Consider the following 17,601-nt stretch of genomic DNA (forward strand, 5'->3'; position numbering starts at 1 on the left):
GGCTCTGAGCTGTCAGCACAGAGCCCAACGCGGGGCTCGAACCCACAAACCATGAAATCATGATCTTAGCCAAAGTCAGTGGCTTAACCAACTGAGCTACCCAGGCGCCCCAAAAGCAAGATTCTCTTATCTCCTAAACCAAATCACAATCATAGGCACAATCATATTATCATATCACCCCGTCGTAATTCTATGCATTAGTTAGCTTCACCATCGTAAGTGATAGTATTATATATATGTATATATATATATAGAGAGAGAGAGATGGAGACAGAGAGACTTGTCTTTGCCTTCCCATCCAAGCTTTCTGAGAGCAGGGACCTGGACTCGTTCCTTGCTATTGTTCTGGTACCTAGGACACATAGTAGGTGCTCAGCAAATACTTGTTGAACAGATTGGGTAAATGAGCAACACAATGTTTGCTAAATGAGGACTGTGGCTTAGAGATGTGGAATTGTACACATTGAAGAACAACAAGTCATTTGCTCTGGCTTTGGGCAAGGGTATGTCTGGATAGGAGAGGAGTTGGAAGAATGGGGAGGGGAGTTGGGGGCAGACTATACTCCTCTGAATGGAATGGCTTCTTATCTCCTAGACAACAGGAGCCAAGGACCATTTTTAAGTAGGGAGTGTCCTGATTGGATCATGACTTTCAAAACACCACTGTTGTGGCAGTATGGAGAGTTTGGGCACTAGAAATCAACTGGGATGGGGTTGGAGGTTGGATGGGGAGACTACAGATTATTCAATCCAAGGGAGAGTTGATGGCAACAATTAAAGGAGAGAAATGAAAAATGAGGAAAGAGAGACGTTTCTGAGGCAAAACTTTTGCGATCTGGGGCCCAACTGGATCTAGGACTTTGGGGGAGAAGGTGAAGGCTGGATGGGAGATGATGAACCTATACAGGAAGGAGCAGAAATGATTTTAGTTTTGGTAATGTTGAGTCTGAGGTGCCTGGGGAACATCTTTCTCTGAATCTCTAGGAATTGTGCCACCACCACACTGTTCCTCCTACCCCTTTTCTCTTTTCTTTCCTGTTTTGAATCACTCCCACAAGCCATGAATGCTCCCTGCTTCTCAGCGTGCTAGGGCATCACGCCAGCAGGCCCCACATTCCTGAAGAAAGGACTGGATTCAGACCTGGAGGGCTGGCTGTGGCCACCTGAGGGGGCGGATCCCTGACAGGAAGGAAGGCTGGCCTGTGGAGGGGGCGGATCCCTGACAGGAAGGAAGGCTGGCCTGCTGGTTGGGCGCCGAGGGGAGCTTCCCCTAATGCAGCAGGTGCCCTGGGCCAGCTGCTCCAACCCCTCCAGCTCAGATCAACAGGATGGGACAGCCCTGGAGGAAGGAAGCCTACAGGAAGGGACACCCCTGCAGACAGAGTGGAGGCAGGGAGTGGAAGGGAGATAGGAAGAGCTGCCTGGGCTGCTGAGCTGGCCCCCCTCCAGCTGATTAAGGAGGGGCAGTGACAAGAGGCCATTCAATCCCTGGCCCTGGTCAACTGTATTTTTACTACTGTTGTTGGCTACCCTGGATCTTAGATATACCAGAAGGAACCACTAGAAGATGTTCATGGATTTAACAGTTTCTAAAATAATTAATTCCCTTCTATGCTCATTCTGTGGTTATTGGGAAAGGAAGGACACTTAAATTAGCCTTTCAGTTACACGGAGAGGTGAGACAGCTTGAGGGAGGGGCCGTGATTTTTGCCACGTGTTCAGCCCGTCCAAAGGAGATAAAATCTTTGGTTTGCTTTAAGCCGGGTTATCACTGCCCAACTCTCCAACAACAGCTGCTGTGAACGGGACCAAACGGCCAAAAGAGAGCAAACTGGGAACGAAAGCAAAGTCACGGGCTCCCCATCTGGAGGCCTTAGCCCGCCTCGGAGACCTGGGGGTCGGAGGTGGGGTAGTCGGAGAGAGGAGGGCCGGTGGCGCTTTGGAGGGGCGGGTGTGTCTTTGACTAGGCGGGCTTCCCCGCAGCAACCCCGCCCCGAGGCGTGCTCCGACCTGCGCTGGGTGACCCTAGGAGACCCCTCCCCACAAGCCGTTTCCCGGCAGGGCGTTTCCGGAGGCCTTGGCCCGGGGTGGTGGGGTCTACCTTTGAAACAGCTTGTAGACTGCAATTTAAACTTTACAACGAGCTCAAAACTCGATTCTCCAACCGAGCGTCGGCTCCGGAGAAGGATAAAAACTCGGGTCTACAGCCCCTCATCACCCCATTGGTCCAGTCCTCAGGGCTTCCTGCAGTCCCCACACCATTCTCCCAGCTGCCTGGAGGAAGGATGGGCGGGGCGGACGGGGCGGGTACTGCTGCCAGCGACGCAGATGGGGAGGGTGAGCCCGCGCCGGCGGCGGGGGGCGTGGGCGGGGGGCGCAGGAGCAGGTGTCGGCTCTGCGGCCGGGTTCCCCTCCCTCCTCACCCCTCCCCGCTTCGGTACTCCCCACGGCTCAGCGAGGCAAAACCCAGTAAATGCTCGAGAAATGCAGCTCAGTCGGTCAGCGGGCTCTGCTTTCTTGCCAGACGCCTAAGGACGGCGCTTCCAAATGCAAATCTCTTGGCTCGGGCCCCTTGGCTAGCAGCCGCTGCCTCCCCCGCCCGGCTGCCCGGCGTCCCGCCCACCCCGTGGCGGGCCGAGATGGGGCCCCGAGCAGAGGGGACGGGGCGGAGCGGGCATCCCTCCCCACCTCCCACGTGGGGCCGGCCCTCCGCAGTGCCTGGGCGCGCCGCTGCCGCGCCTCCGGGTTAGGCCCCCGCCCGCGGCACCGCCCCCTAGGCCGGGGCCGAGGACCGCTGTTGGGGGGGTGGGCGAGGGATGAGAGGGTGTCACTGAGTCAGGTGGCGGCGGGAGTTCCCTCGGGCCGGGCCGAGGGAACACGCTGCCGGGGATTGTGTACACGCTCCACTGACACAAGCTTCACGCTGCCGGGCAGCCGCTGATCACGCGTGGCCCCGGGAGCCCATTGGCCGGCGCCTCACACACCTTTGCCGCTGATTGGCCGTCCTCAGGCTCCGCCCCCGCCCCCGCCCGCGGCGCGGGGCAGGCGGAGAGGCTACCTGAATGGGGAGGGGGCAGACGGCGCGGAGCGCGGCGGCGGCGGGAGCGACGTCGAGTGTCTCCGGGCGCCCGTCTGTGGCCAAGCAGCGTAGCAGCGTAGCAGCCAGTCAGCTCGCCGCCGGCAGCCAGGCAGCCAACCATGCTCAACTTCGGCGCTTCTCTCCAGCAGGCTTCGGTAAGTCACCTGGGGATGCCCCTGTCCTTCCTCTCCTTGCTGCGTCTCAGGGGCCAGCCGGGGCGCCAACCCCGAGCCCTTGACATCAGCGGCGCCCGAAGACAGGGGTGCAGCGGGGTCGTGGAGGAAAAAGGAGCTTTCTTCCTGCAAACTGGGCATTGGTGAGAGCGTGTGTGTCGCGGAGTGGGTCAGGAGAGGCGAACGGGGCTCTAGAGACGAAGGGAGAGGTGTATAATGAGGAGGGGAAGGGGCAGCTCCGCAGGGAGACTTGAGGTGGGCGAGAGGGAGGATGGCTGGAGGAGCGCGAAGAGTGAGGAGGGGGCTGCTGCCCTGGCAGCGAGGACTGGGGAAGGTGTAGAGGGGAGGGGGGGACAAGGGGTCTACCCTGCACCTGGCACCCGAGAGAGATGCCGCCGTCTGGATCAGGAATGCGACCCAGGGCGGGAGGGGGCTTCTGGCGAGCATTTGAGGGGCGGGGTGTCCGCTGGCGAGGCGAGGGGGCTGCCCCTCTCAGGGGTCTGAGCCGAGCCTTGCAGGACGGGGGCTGCTCAGCAGACAGCCGGGTGCTGGGGGAGGGGGCGCCCGGCGTGGGCGCGGGGGAATGGCACGTGGGCCCCGGACCGCCGAGGGGAGACGAGGCGCCGGCAGGGGACTCCCCATCCCTGGCGGGAGCAAGTGGCCACCTATTGAGGGCCCCCTGGAAGGGGGTAGGGAGCCGCCTTGGGGACGCGAGGGTGGAAAGCGGGAGCCTGCCGTGGGGCGGGGGATGTGGGCGGGGGGAGTCGGGGCCGCGAGACGCGGGGGCCGCGTGTCGAGGCGGGAGCCGCGGGCCGTGCGTCTGGAGCCGGAGCCCGTGGGGGCTGCACGTCTGGGAACCTGTGGAGACTCGGCGGGCGGAGGCCGGAGCTGCCGGAAACCGCGGGGAGGGGGCGCCGCGTCTGCGGGAAAGACGGGGTGGTCTGAGGTCCCGTGGGCGGCGTGGGCGGGAAGCGCCGAGGGCTCGGCCGGATCCCCGGGGGCTGCGCCCGGGAGGAGGGAGGGGGCTGGGTTTCCGCGGGGACACGGCTCCTCCTCCGGCAGCTGAGGCGGAGGCCGGGGGTGGGCCGGGAGCGGGTGCGCCCAGGGAGCCTCTCGTCCCCGAGTGACCCAGCCCCGGCCTCCGCCAGGGGCGGCAGAGAGGCCCAGCCCTGCTGTCGGTTCCTAAGGGAACGGCGGCTCTCCGGGAGGGGGGAGGGGCGGGCACTCCCGGAGCCGGCGCCCGCGGCCCCGCCCCTCCCCGCGGGCTGGGGCGCGCACTGCCGGGCGGTTGGCGGCGGCGCCCGCGGCCCCTCCCCCGGGCCGGCGCGAGGGCGGGGGCCCGCGGGCTCAGGAAGTAGGTGAAAGGTGACGGCGCGGCAATTCCCAGTTCACGTTTCCTGCGCCGCCCGTTGCAGCCGCAGATCACGCTTTGTTCACATGCCTCGCCCCCACCTCCCCCGCGCCCCCGCCCTTCGCGGCCCAGCCAATCCGGGCCTGGGCCGCCGGGCAGGCTGGCCAATGGCGGGGGCAGGGGCGCGGGGACGTGCGAGCGGCGAGGAATGTTCCCAGTGACTCACCCTCGAGCCTCATTGAGGTTAGGGCGGCCCCATCCGTCTGTCCCCGCCAGCGAGGATCTCCCCCGCCGTCCGCCCCCGCCCTTCGTCTGCCTCCCCCGCCCGCGCCTCCACCCGCTCTTCCCTTTCCTGCCTTGCGCCCCACTCCCTTTCCTCCCCTCCCCGCTTCTCTTCCTGCCCTTCCCAGCTCACGCTCCCCTTCCTTGCTTGCCTGCCTTTTTTCCTTTTTCTTTGCTTTGGCGTCTTGAGGCTTTTAGACATACGTGCGCTGTCCATTGCAGCTTACATAAAGGGGCGCGCGATTATGCAATAGCGTTGTTGGTGAAATCTCCAGAGCAGTGGCTCCTTTTCTAAGGTTATCAACACGAAGGGTTTATGTATTTTTTAAAACTAGCGTCGAGAGTAGTACTTTGTAAAGAATGCTTTTCGGTATTTTTACACAATTTCTACTTCAAAAGAATGGCATCACATTAATGGAAAATGGAAGCTGGTGGGTAGTGCCATTTTTTTTTAAGTGCTGTTTAAGGAACTTTAATATGAAACATTAAACACTTGATAGAGGGAGCTGTACAAATGGCAAGCATGCACTATCATTCTTGTCATCTGGCAGTTATTTTAAAAAATTTAAAAAATGTTTGGACTATCGCAGACTCACCAGGCAGTTTTTACAAATTCTGGGTGGAAGATTACATTTTGATTGTCCATTTTTTAGTATCGCATTAGCTGGTCATAGCTATGCATGGCAAGCCATTGTTTAAATCTAGTGAAAGGGAACACAAATATGAAGAACTTGGAGCCTAAATATGGCTTTGGGATTTTTCTACATATTTCACTTTATTCCTCTCTACCATAGATAATCAAGCTATGAAAGGTATTTTACCTTTAAAATAACCTAATGTAGTAATTTTAAAAAGGCACTGAAGATTTCTATTCTGTTGATTTTATCTTAACGTGCCAAGTGACTTTCAAAAGATCAGACCCATATCGACAGACCTGAGTTCTGTCCACTACACTTTGCTTTTTCCCCACTACCAGTTGTGGGGAACTGGTACCTCAAAAGTCCTCATACCTCACCTGCAGTATTGAAAAAACTTTTGCATAACCTTCCCTTAGTTATTTCATTTGATCTCATTTGCAGATGGCTGTTCTGGGAAGAATATAATTTTTCTAAATCAAGTTCATACATGCATTGTTGGATCATACATGCATTGTTATCTTTGGCCTTGGTCTCCTTAATGGTAATATGCTTCTCTTCTACCTTGCAGGGATATCTGTGTTCAAGCCTAAGTATTAGAGAAAGAATGAGGAAAATTTTATTTTGAGTAGGGGTGAGAGAAAAAATTATTTCGCAAACTTGGAAATTTGTGCAATTGTAAAGGAAAAATTGTACGTTGCTTTGCGTGTTATTTGGAGGACAAAAATATGGTTATAAGCATTTGATCTTTTGTTCTTATAGGAAGAAAGGATGGAAATGATTTCTGAAAGATCGAAAGAGAGTGTGTATTCCTGGAACAAAACCGCAGAAAAGAGTGATTTTGAAGCTGTAGAAGCACTTATGTCAATGAGCTGCAGTTGGAAGTCTGATTTTAAGAAATACACTGAAAACAGACCTGTTACTCCAGTATCCGATATGTCGGAGGAAGAGAATCTACTCCCGAGTACACCTGACTTTCATACGATCCCAGCATTTGTAAGTTTTGTTTTTAATATGAGACTGCAGATGGTCTAATTTTTTATAATTTACGTAACGAACTTAATTTCTCATGCCGATTTCTGTGTATTTCTTTTCTAGTGTTTGACTCCACCTTACAGCCCTTCTGACTTTGAACCCTCTCAAGTGTCAAATTTGATGGCATCAGCGCCATCTACCGGACACTTCAAATCATTCTCAGATCCTGCCAAGCCTCACATTGCTGCACCTTTCAAAGAGGAAGAGAAGAGCCCCGCACCTGCCCCCAAACTCCCCAAGGCTCAGGCAACAAGTGTGATCCGTCATACAGCTGATGCCCAGCTGTGTAACCACAGATCTTGCCCAGTGAAAGCAGCCAGCATCCTCAACTATCAGGACAATTCTTTTCGAAGAAGAACCCACCTGAACGTTGAGGCTGCAAGAAAAAACATACCCTGTGCAGCTGTGTCACCAAACAGATCCAAACGTGAGAGAAACACGGCGGCAGATGTTAATGAGAAAGCAAGTCCTGCACTTTATGACTTTTCTGTGCCTTCCTCAGAGACAGTCATCTGTAGACCTCAGCCCGCCCCTGTGTCCCCACAGCAGAAGTCGGTGCTGGTCTCCCCACCTGCAGTGTCAACAGGGGGAGTGCCACCTATGCCGGTCATCTGTCAGATGGTTCCCCTCCCTGCAAACAACCCTGTTGTGACAACAGTTGTTCCTAGCACTCCACCCAGTCAGCCACCAGCTGTGTGCCCACCTGTCGTGTTCATGGGCACTCAGGTGCCCAAAGGCGCTGTCATGTTTGTTGTTCCCCAGCCTGTTGTTCAGAACCCAAAGCCTCCGGTGGTGAGCCCAAATGGCACCAGACTCTCTCCCATTGCCCCTGCTCCAGGGTTTTCCCCTTCCACAGCAAAAGTCACTCCTCAGATTGACTCATCCAGGATACGAAGTCACATCTGTAGCCACCCAGGATGTGGCAAGACGTACTTCAAGAGCTCTCATCTGAAGGCCCACATGAGAACACACACAGGTAGCAACCATTTCTTATTCGTGTCTTTGAGATTTAGTTGAATGTTTTTTGGCCATGATCACAGGTACAAGCCAGGCATGTTAAAGAAGAACTTGGCCTTATTAGCCAGTTCAGTGGGGGATATTTACAGGTTTCTCAAAGATTTCATCAAGGTGTTTGTTTTAATTTCTCAAACGATGATTCTTTATGTGTCTGAGTAGTTACTTTAATAAAGTATCTCTAAAGCCGTTGTACCATAGTTGAAGTCAGAAAACCTTTTTGTGTTTGGCATTTATAAAGGGAAGATTCCTATAAATGTGATTGAGTGAAAGTTGGAAATCTATGTAGCATTCAGTTAACAGTTGATTCATTTAGTAGCTTTTATTTTAAAGAGCATCTCTTAAGATATTTTAAAATGTATGTCTTTGGATATAATTAGATCTGCAATTTATAGTGACTTGATGAATGCATAGTGACGATGATCTGAATTTCTTTGTCTCAGGAGAAAAGCCTTTTAGCTGTAGCTGGAAAGGTTGTGAAAGGAGGTTTGCCCGTTCCGATGAACTGTCCAGACACCGGCGAACCCACACAGGTGAGAAGAAATTTGCTTGTCCCATGTGTGACCGACGGTTCATGAGGAGCGACCATTTGACCAAGCATGCCCGGCGCCATCTGTCCGCCAAGAAGCTACCAAACTGGCAGATGGAAGTGAGCAAGCTAAATGACATGGCCTTACCTCCAACCCCTGCCCCCACGCAGTGACCGCTCAGAAGGTGAGAATCCGAAGTAACTTTGGTCACAGCCAGGAGCCAGCGGTGATGTAAAAATGCTTCCACTGCAAGTCTGTGGCCCTCCGGTGCGGCGGAACGCAGAAGCCCCACAGCCTGAGGAGAAGCCTCAGCCCTGGGCTGGAGGACAAGAAGTGCTGCAGCCACAAGCAGGTCACAGAGTGGCAGGATTCATTTCTTATCACATAAGAGAGATGAGAAAGCTTTTATTCCTTTAAATATTTTTTGAAGGTTTCAGATGAGGTCAACACAGGTAGCACAGATTTTGAATTTGTGTGCACAATTTATTACTTCGTTTTCACCGTTTGTACTTGAGACCAACTTTTCAATGTGATTCTTCTAAAGCACTGGTTTCAAGAATAGAGACTGGAAATAAACATTATGGTACGGAGATGGAGATGGAAAATTGATTTGTATTACAAACTTTGGCATCTTTTCCTAGTTACCTTGTTTACTATTCCTAGTCTTTCCAGTCAATTTCGTGGATGTAGTTGTTAAATATGATCTAGAACTAGCATTTTTATACTTGCTACCATTTGGAATTAAGCAGCTTGTATATTGCTAAAGAGGGCCCAAAGATTTGGAATCCTCAGTAATTTAATTGCTTTGAAGTATAGCTATAATTTTTTTGCATTTTTGTTTTGAAAGTTCAACAGATGACTATATCTAGGCATTTTATTATGCTTTGAGCTTTAGTTTGCCTGCAGTTTCTTGTGTAGATTTGAAAATTGTATACCAATGTGTTTTCTGTAGACTCTAAGATACATTGCACTTTGTTTAGAAAAAAAAATGGAAGATAAAAATATATATTGTAAAGAAGGGATACCAAGAATTTTAGATAACTCCTTGAAAAAGATGACTTATGTCATCAGTAAAGTACCCTTATATTATGAGGATATAATGTGTGCTTTATTGAATTAGAAAGTTAGTGACCATTATTCACATGGGCAAGTGTTGTCCTGTTAATTTATAGGAGTTTTTTTTTTGGGGGGGAAGTGGAATTAGGTGAATAGAAGTTGTTAAAACATTCACTTTTGTTAACAGTATTTCTGTTATATTCTGTTATATAGTGGATGATACATACAGTGGTAAAACAAAAGTAAATTGTTTAAAATCTACAGTGAAAAATGGCACTATATCTTTCCATTTAACATTTTTCTCTATTGGGTATTGATTTCTGACATCAAAACTTGGACCCTTGGAAAACAGGAATTTTCTTTTAATAATAAAAAAACTTTGTGATTTACAATTTGCACAATATTTCTTTTGTTGTACTTTATATCTTGTTTACAATAAAAATTTCCTTTGGTATATTTACTTGGTTGATGGCATTTGTTGAAAACCGTTCTCACTCTAAACATGACATTGATCACTTATGAGTGTATCCAAAGACTTAGTGTCTGCATTTTTCTAAGAGCTTCATTCAAATTTAGAACTGCAGGGGTGTATCTCTACTGTGAATCAAATTAGTATACAAAGTGAGGACTGGTATCCATATATTCACTGAGATAACTTACAAGCCTGCCCAATTCAAGAAACCAACACATTTTAATCTTGAAACATTCTTGTACATTTTGATGATTTGGGATTGAGATATAGCTCTGGCTCTCAGCAAAACCTTAAGTAGCATTAAATTAAGGGGCATACCACGATGAATGATTACAAGCAATAAGACTGCTGTGGCAAATGAAAAGAATCCTGACCTGTTAAATGGAGAGTAAATTACCTCTGGAAGTTAGATTAGCTTAGGCCATTAAGTGAAACCTTAAATGCAATAAACATGCTGATACTTAAGCTGCATGAAAGGTAATACACCTGGCAGGAGAAACACTTGCTAGTCACTTGTCAGTGGAATTAGGAGCTGTAAATGCTAGTTGGGTGTATTGAGTATAATTTTGGAGGTTGCTATTTTAGTTGGCTCTGAAATCCCCTTGTCATGAGAGAACATTGTCCACAGTATCCAACTTAGCCATTGACCTAAAGTCTGGCTCACTGTTGAACACGCATGGTAAGGGGCAATGTGCTCACTTGGCACCAGTTATAAGACCAGCATCTCGGGTCATCTGTGCACCTGTTACGACTTATTTCTTGGAAACTTATAACACCGTGTAAGTACAGCACAGCCGCTGGGGAGGGTATTGTTCTGCAATACCAGGTCTCAGTGCTGGGACCTGGACCATCCTAATGGTTTCCTCATGATGGTAGGTCTCCAGAAGTGGGAGTAGAGGAAGGTAGCTGCCCTAGTGCCCACACCCTTGTGATGACATGGCCAGTGGAAATGTGCCACCCGTGGCTGTGTTCTTCCCAGTCCTAGCTGGCATCAGACTTGAACTTCAAAATTTTGTAAATCAAATCATTGGAACAGAGTAATGAATTTGAGTTGAATGTTCACGCAAACTGATGTTGGTGCAAAAGTTGCCCCCAGACAAGAACATTTGCAGCATGTTATGATAATTACGGTATTAGTGTAGCTTTAGCAGTTTTGGCTGCTTCTTGTCTGACTTCTGTATAAGTTGGACTGTATGAAATTACTGATATTCAAGCTATTTTAATAGTTCATTCTTTTTAGATAATTTTAGACTTAGAGTTGCAAAAATAGAGTTCCCATTTACCTTTCATCCAGCTTCTGCTGGTAACATAGCCATAGAACATTTATCAAAACCAAGAAATTAAAATTTGCTTAAGGTATGTTTATTTTGAGAGCGCAAGCGAACAAGCAGGGGAGGGGCCGAGAGAGCGGGAACAATCCCAAGCAGACTCCGTGCCTGTCAGCGCAGAGCCCCACGTGGGGCTTTGAACTCACAAACCGTGAGATCATGACCCGAGCCAAAATCAAGAGTCGGATGCTCAGCTGAGCCACCCAGGAGCCCAAAAGTAAGACATTAACCTTGCTACAATACTTACTAAAGTTTAGAACCTGTTTGGGTTTCACTAGTGTTTCTACCAGTGTCTTTTTTTTTTTTTTCTCTATCAGAGAACCTAATCCAGGATCTCAAACATTTACTTGTCATTTCCAATTTTTTCCAATCTATGCTCACTCATTTTGTCTTCTCTCATCTCTTTGAATAGTCCTTCTTGGTTATTTTGTAGAATGACCCTCACTTTGGGTTTGTCTGATGTTTTTTCATGACTAGATGAGGTTATGTGTTAATTGGGAAGATACCACAGAGTGATAATGTCTTCGCTGCATCATAGGAAATACATGATGTCTGTATTACTGGTGATGCTAAGCTTGATCACTTAGCTTAGTGATGTCTGCTAGAATTTTCCGATGTAAATTATTTTTCTCCTTATAATTATTAACTATTTGGGGAGATATAATTTAAGATGGATAACCTGTTTCTGCTTAAACTTTTGCCCACTCACTATGCTTACATAGATCTTGCATGCGGCAGTTATTACTGTGATATGCTAATAGCGATTTCATATTTTCTTCATTATTAATTGGAATTCTGGGGAAAAGAGTTGTTGCTTCCCCCCTCATTTATGTATTCATTTATTTATGTCACTGTGGGAATTAGGGATATTTATGTCATTCTTTATGTTCCAACTTTGACCCTTGTTAGTTCTCTCACTATTCAACCATTTTTGATGGACTAAGATGGAAATTTTATCTGGGTGCAACCTATCATGTTCATGTTTCACCGGAATGAGAGCTGTTTGGTGTTAGTCATCTCACTGTTTGGAAGTCTTCTCTGTCCTCATGGCTACCACCCTCTCTCACTTGAACAACCACAGCTATCCCTAATGGGTCTCATCTTGTCTCCCACCATCCAGCCCCCTCAACCAGTCTTTTGAAAATGCAAACCTGACCATGTCACCTCCTCATTTAAGACATTTCACAACCTTCCCAATGCTCTTAGGATCAAGTCCAGGTTTCTTAACATGGTCCAGAACAGTGCTGACCAATAGCAATATAATGTGAGCCACGTACGTAATTTGAGACTTTCTAGTAGCCACATCAGAAAAAATTTTAATTAATTTTCGTATTTTTATTTGACCCGATACGTCCACAAAGTTTATCGTTTCAACATATAATCAATATAAAATTGTTAATGAGATATTATCTTTTTCTGCACTACACTTCAAAATCCAGTATGAATTAAATGTCTACAGCATATCTCAGTTGGAACTAAGCACATTTCAAGTGCTCCGTAACTATATGTGGCTGATGGCTGCTGAAGGCACAGAGCAGAGCTGGAAGGCCCCACACGGTTACACTTCTAACAACCTCTCACACCACTTTCCACCTTATTCTCTACACCATGTCCAAGTTCTGAGCCTTCGTACACATGATTTCTCCTGCTGGAAATATTTTCCTGCGCTTTCGCTTTGACATTTCTGCTTTAATAATTACACTTTGCCAAAATTGCTTAATATCTTTTTCCCTTTCACTATAAAACTCCATGAAGACAAGGACTCCATGAATCTCGCTCACTGCTCTGTCACCAGTGTCTGACGCACTGCAGGGGCTCACTAAATTTTGTCAGACTGAAAACTGAGAGGTCTGTGCAGCTTAGGGAGAGAACAATTAGGGAGCTGTTACAAGACATGCAGGGTACAGACAAAGGCAATGAAGAGCTGAAGACTGCCTTTTTCTTGTTCCCATCAATCTCTGCTAGTGCTAGAAGCATTCTCACTACACCTTCAAAGCTCTCAAAGCGCCACTGGAATTTAGGGTCTTTTCATTGCATTTTTAACTGGGCAGGGAAGAAATCTGATCAAGACGGACATATACAAGGCTCACCAAGTCCCTCTCAGTGAGTCTAATTCCTCAGCCTTGGAATGGCTCAGCTCTTAACCTGTTCTTTCTCTTTGGAGGAAATGAAATCCAGGGACACCTTAAGGGAAGCCTTGTCTCTAGAGATGTCCCACTGATTGTGTGTGTGTGTGTGTGTGTGTGTGTCTGTCTGTCTGTCTGTCTTAATCCAGTTCTGGCATTTTTCTGACCAACTTAACAACAGTTTGAGAAATGGCTTAGAGGTGGTTCTCAAATAGAAATACCTCTAATTTTCTACACAGGTAGCTGTGCTCTAGAGAAGGTATAGGGAAAGAGCACTGATCAAATTAAAAGACCTGGTGTATTAGGGTTCTCCAGAGAAAGAGAATCAGTAGGATTCATATCAAGAGATTCATTACGAGGAATTGCTTCATGTGATTATGGAGGCTGGCAAGTCCCAAGATCTGCAGTGGTCAAGCTGGGGACCCAGGAGAGACAATAATATGGTTCCAGTCCAAATGGGGGCAGGCCCAAGACTCAAAAAGAGCTGAAATTTCAGTCACAGTCAGAAGGCAGGAAAAAACTGAAGTCCCAACTTGAAGACAGTCAGATAGCAGGTATTTCCCCTAACTCAGCCTTTTTGTTGTAGTCTGGCCTTCAGCTGATTGGAGGAGACCCACCCACATTGGGGAAGGCAATCTGCTTTACTCAGTCTATCTATTCAAATGTTCATCTCATACGGAAACACCCTCCCAGAGACAACCAGAACGTTTGAGCAAATATCTGGACACTCTGTGGCTGCATGAAGTTGACACACAAAATTAACCATCACACCTGAATTCTGGTTGTGGTTGAACTGATAACTAGTTTATTCCTTGGGAAAATTGCTTTTATCGTTCTGCATCTCAGCATCCGCTTTTAAGAACAGGGCTGAACACACTCATAGAGCTACTGGCAAGCTCAAACAAGGCTCTGTATACAAAAGCTCTTGGAAAATATAATACATTTTACATTTCCTGGCACTGTACAGCACCCATGTGTGGGAACATATATATGGCAGTAAATGGATTAAAATTCCCATGTAAGGTGGCCACCTATTCTGGGAAAGGAAAGCCACTCAAAGCTAGGGAGATTAGAGAATTTTGATATCCAGGGTTTCCATACTTCTCTCAATGTGTCTAATTATTTGGGTGACCCATTTGCAGTAACTGTCATTACAATTAGACCAGTCTAATGGGAAGGAAAGCACAAAGTGGAAAGCCATGGCTATTTGCTGAGCATAGCTAAAGCATGGACAATTGTCATTTGATTATAAAATACAAACTTGGACAGAGTTACCGTAGAAGCACCCAGTATCTGAACTTAACTACCTTTATGGAGTCAGTCAGTTAATGGAGCTTCCTTTGTTCCCCTTGTAATGACCCCTGCTTGTGTGAATTCTCCGTATCTGGTCTTAGTTATGATAGATGCCCAACATCAGATGTTCTATCCAGCAATGGCTAAAAATGCTATACAGACCTCTAGGAGTTGGAGCCCCAGGGTCAGCAGGAGTGATAAAAACATCTTTCCTCCCAGAAAATGATCAGGTCACACCTCTGCCAGGTCTGCCCAGGTAACGTGACCTCCTTCTATTGACAGGCACCTTCCGAAATTCTCTCATCTTCGGCTTGTTGTTCCAGCGGAAGGAATAAAACCAAATGGGGCCACATAAATGAGGTCTGTTGTTTTAAGCATCCCCCACCGGTTGGCATCTTAATCTTGACAGAGACTTAGAAATTTGTGGCTTTCTTCCCCGCGGATGCCAATAATCCCAGTTCGATCTTGATTGACCAGTGTGGAAGTGGGATGTGAAAAGGGTGGAAATACCCCCACATATAAGATGATACCTGATCATCCTTTGATTTTTCTTAGGATAATTTGATTTTAATTCTAAGCGTAGCTACTGGTCAGTGGAGGCACAGCCTAGGTTTGGAAAAATCCGTGTGAGGTTCTGGGGAGAAAGAGAGAAGTTAGGAATAAACCGAAGTGATAAAGGGATGATCACTGGTGGGTGTCGGTAGATGAGATTGGATCCTCTGATTAAATTCAATTATCCAAACCTTGACCATAGTTTAAAAAGGCAGCCTTTTAGTTTGCACAGTCTCACTGAAAAGATAAATACAAACATCAAGTGTTTATTACCACTGTTCAAAGTAAAGCAGTGTGGTCCTGGAACAGGAAACATCTCCTGGGGTCATGGAGCCTGTGAGGGCCTATGAGCTCTGAACTGACTGTAATTATGAGCTCAGCAATGTATTTCATGGCTCTGTTAGCTCTGTTAGCCCTAAAATGGGGATTCTGATGCTTATCTGACCTGCTTCCCAAGAGAGAATTAGGCGGGAAAGCCGTGAACAAAACAAGCAAACAAATGCTAAGGGAACTGCCCCAGTACAAGCAGCGGATACTGCAATTGTCACAACTCAGACCAATTGTGAAAACAGAACAGGCTCCAAAGTTTCTAACGTTAGTTAGAAATTGTGATGGCGTGGTCCCTGTTCCGAGGGAAGGTCAAGTTCCAAATGTTCACACTTCGAGGCTAGAAGTCTGAGATCAAGTCTCAGCAAGGTTGGTTTCTTCTGAGGCCTCTCTCCTCGGCTTATCGACGGCTGTCTTGTCTATGTCTCCCCGTGGTGTTCCTTCTGTGTCTGCCTGTGTCCTAATCGCCTCTTTTTTTAAGGACACCAGTCATATTGGATTAGGGCCCACGCCAATGACCTCATTTTACCTTGTTAACTCTTTAAAGACCCTATTTCCAACCACAGTCACATTCTGAGGTCCTGGAATTTTGAGACAATGCAATGTGACTCATTGGGCAACCTATGTCAGTCTATACTGCCCCATCTTAATACACAGAGAGCAGTGAACTGGTCTTAAGTTCCTATTTTTAGTATCTGGTAAATTTCCCATGAGAACTAAGTACCCTCAACTCCCTACCGCGTGTCACACAGTGACATCATGCCCAGTGCAGTGTGTAATTCCTAGCCATAAGGGAGACATATTATTCTATTATGCACCCAGGTATTTCTTAGTCATGAAATAATCTTTATCCTCGACAAAGCTTTCCTTCATTACATACTTACAAACTTTATTTGCAATGTAATTTGACAATCCCCTTTTTCCTCTTAATTATCTCTAAAGGTAAGCTTGTTCTGCCTTGGACATAAAGCGGATACAGCATCTTCTGCCTGATCCCAACAATATCGTGAAGAGAATAGGTATAATGGTGGTCTTTTGATACCCATGTTTGGATTTGTTCAGTTTTATTTTGTCTACGAGATTAAATATTCTCTTCCCAAATTTCCATTTAGTTCAACTAGGGAAATTCGGTCCAGGCTGTAGTCAGCCTTGCAGGCTGGAGACATAACCCAGCCGTGTTACCTTCCAATTCCATTTATCACATCCATTCTGTTCTGTGTGAGTGTGGTTCTAATAACGGTGATCTTCAAACAGAGAGGGAGCCTGGGTCCCCATCCCTGTAAGGGTCATAATAGTGAGTTCATCGAATAGTTCAGGCTCTCTCTGCGCTTCAGACACATGTTAGCGTTCCACTTCTCCCTGGTGGCTGGGCGAGGTCATGCATTCTGGTCTGGTCACAGAAATGATATGTGTCACTTCTGGACCAGAGTATGTAACTGCTGGTGTTAGGCCCTCCAGAGCTGTCTTTCCCTCTATTATGGTGACCAGCAAAATTCCAGCTAGTCAACCTTAGCTCTGGAATGAGTATGGTAAGGAGCGAGAACGAAACTTTTGTAGTTTTAAGATGTGATTTGGGGGATCGTTGGTTGCCACCTCATAGCCTTTACTTGTAAAGGTGTACTGACTGATACAAGCCCTTTTGTCCCATGAGGTTGCTTTGCTCCAAATGAATTTATTCTCCTCCCTCCAGGGGTCGTTTCAACATATCATGTGGTATTGAGGGGTATGACTTTAAATTCTTTTTTAATTTTTTTAATGTTTACTTATTTTTGAGGGAGAGAGAGAGAGAGAGAGCATGTGCACGTGAGTGGGGGAGGGGCAGAGAGAGAGGGAGACACAGAAGCAGGCTCCAGGATCTGAGCTGTCAGCACAGACAGCGACGCGTGGCTCAAACTCATGAACTGTGAGATCACGGCCTGAGCTGAAATTGGACACTCAACTGACTGAGCCACCAAGGCGCCCCTGACACGTGTGACTTTAAAGGAAAAAAAAAAAGACCTGTTACACTTCCCCCATGACATTGGGTGCCTTATATTTGCATAACTAAATGCGGCCATATCCTATTTTTGATCCTGAACAAGGAAGCGCTTCTACAAGGTGTTTGGTCACATCTACCTTGTCTACCTAGAGAGAAAAGCACCAGCAGTCACACCATTCCCCCTTCACACTACCAGTGCCCTGCTTGAGTTGGTGGAGACAAAGCAAAGGTTAGAAACCATTGTTTAGATAGTGCAATGGCGCCATCTTAGATCACACACAAGACATCCTGGAATTAATGCCTTGGTTTTGAGACTCACAAGTATTTAATGGGGACAATCTACTCCCTTCACCTGAAGTATCTTGTGTGT

At 47.6% G+C, this 17,601-nt stretch overlaps 1 protein-coding gene across 2 annotated transcripts; it reads left to right on the top strand.

Moving 5' to 3' along the window:
- The first annotated feature begins 3,051 nt into the window (after positions 1-3,051).
- On the top strand, positions 3,052-9,611 carry KLF10 (KLF transcription factor 10). Of its 2 annotated transcripts, none has more exons than XM_025922835.2 (4): positions 3,052-3,234; positions 6,283-6,516; positions 6,619-7,531; positions 8,013-9,611. In XM_025922835.2, exons 1-4 carry the CDS (start codon positions 3,199-3,201, stop codon positions 8,270-8,272), a joined length of 1,443 nt encoding a protein of 480 aa, XP_025778620.1. In that variant the 5' UTR covers positions 3,052-3,198; the 3' UTR covers positions 8,273-9,611. The 2 variants fall into 2 exon arrangements, with proteins under 2 accessions (XP_025778620.1, XP_086551997.1); XM_086695871.1 differs by lacking the exon at positions 3,052-3,234 and adding an exon at positions 4,916-5,316.
- The last annotated feature ends 7,990 nt before the right edge of the window (positions 9,612-17,601 follow it).

This window comes from Puma concolor, chromosome F2 (assembly GCF_028749965.1).
Source record: "Puma concolor isolate L17-30 chromosome F2, mPumCon1.1.hap2, whole genome shotgun sequence".
NCBI lineage: Eukaryota > Metazoa > Chordata > Mammalia > Carnivora > Felidae > Puma > Puma concolor.

What these genes read in the sequence shown, in the direction of transcription:
- KLF10 (XM_025922835.2), top strand. Translation starts at nt 3,199, where the DNA reads ATGCTCAACTTCGGCGCTTCTCTCCAGCAGGCTTCG. An exon ending in CTTCTCTCCAGCAGGCTTCG is followed by an intron (nt 3,235 to 6,282) that starts GTAAGTCACCTG and finishes TTGTTCTTATAG; the next exon opens with GAAGAAAGGATGGAAATGAT. An exon ending in CCACATGAGAACACACACAG is followed by an intron (nt 7,532 to 8,012) that starts GTAGCAACCATT and finishes TCTTTGTCTCAG; the next exon opens with GAGAAAAGCCTTTTAGCTGT.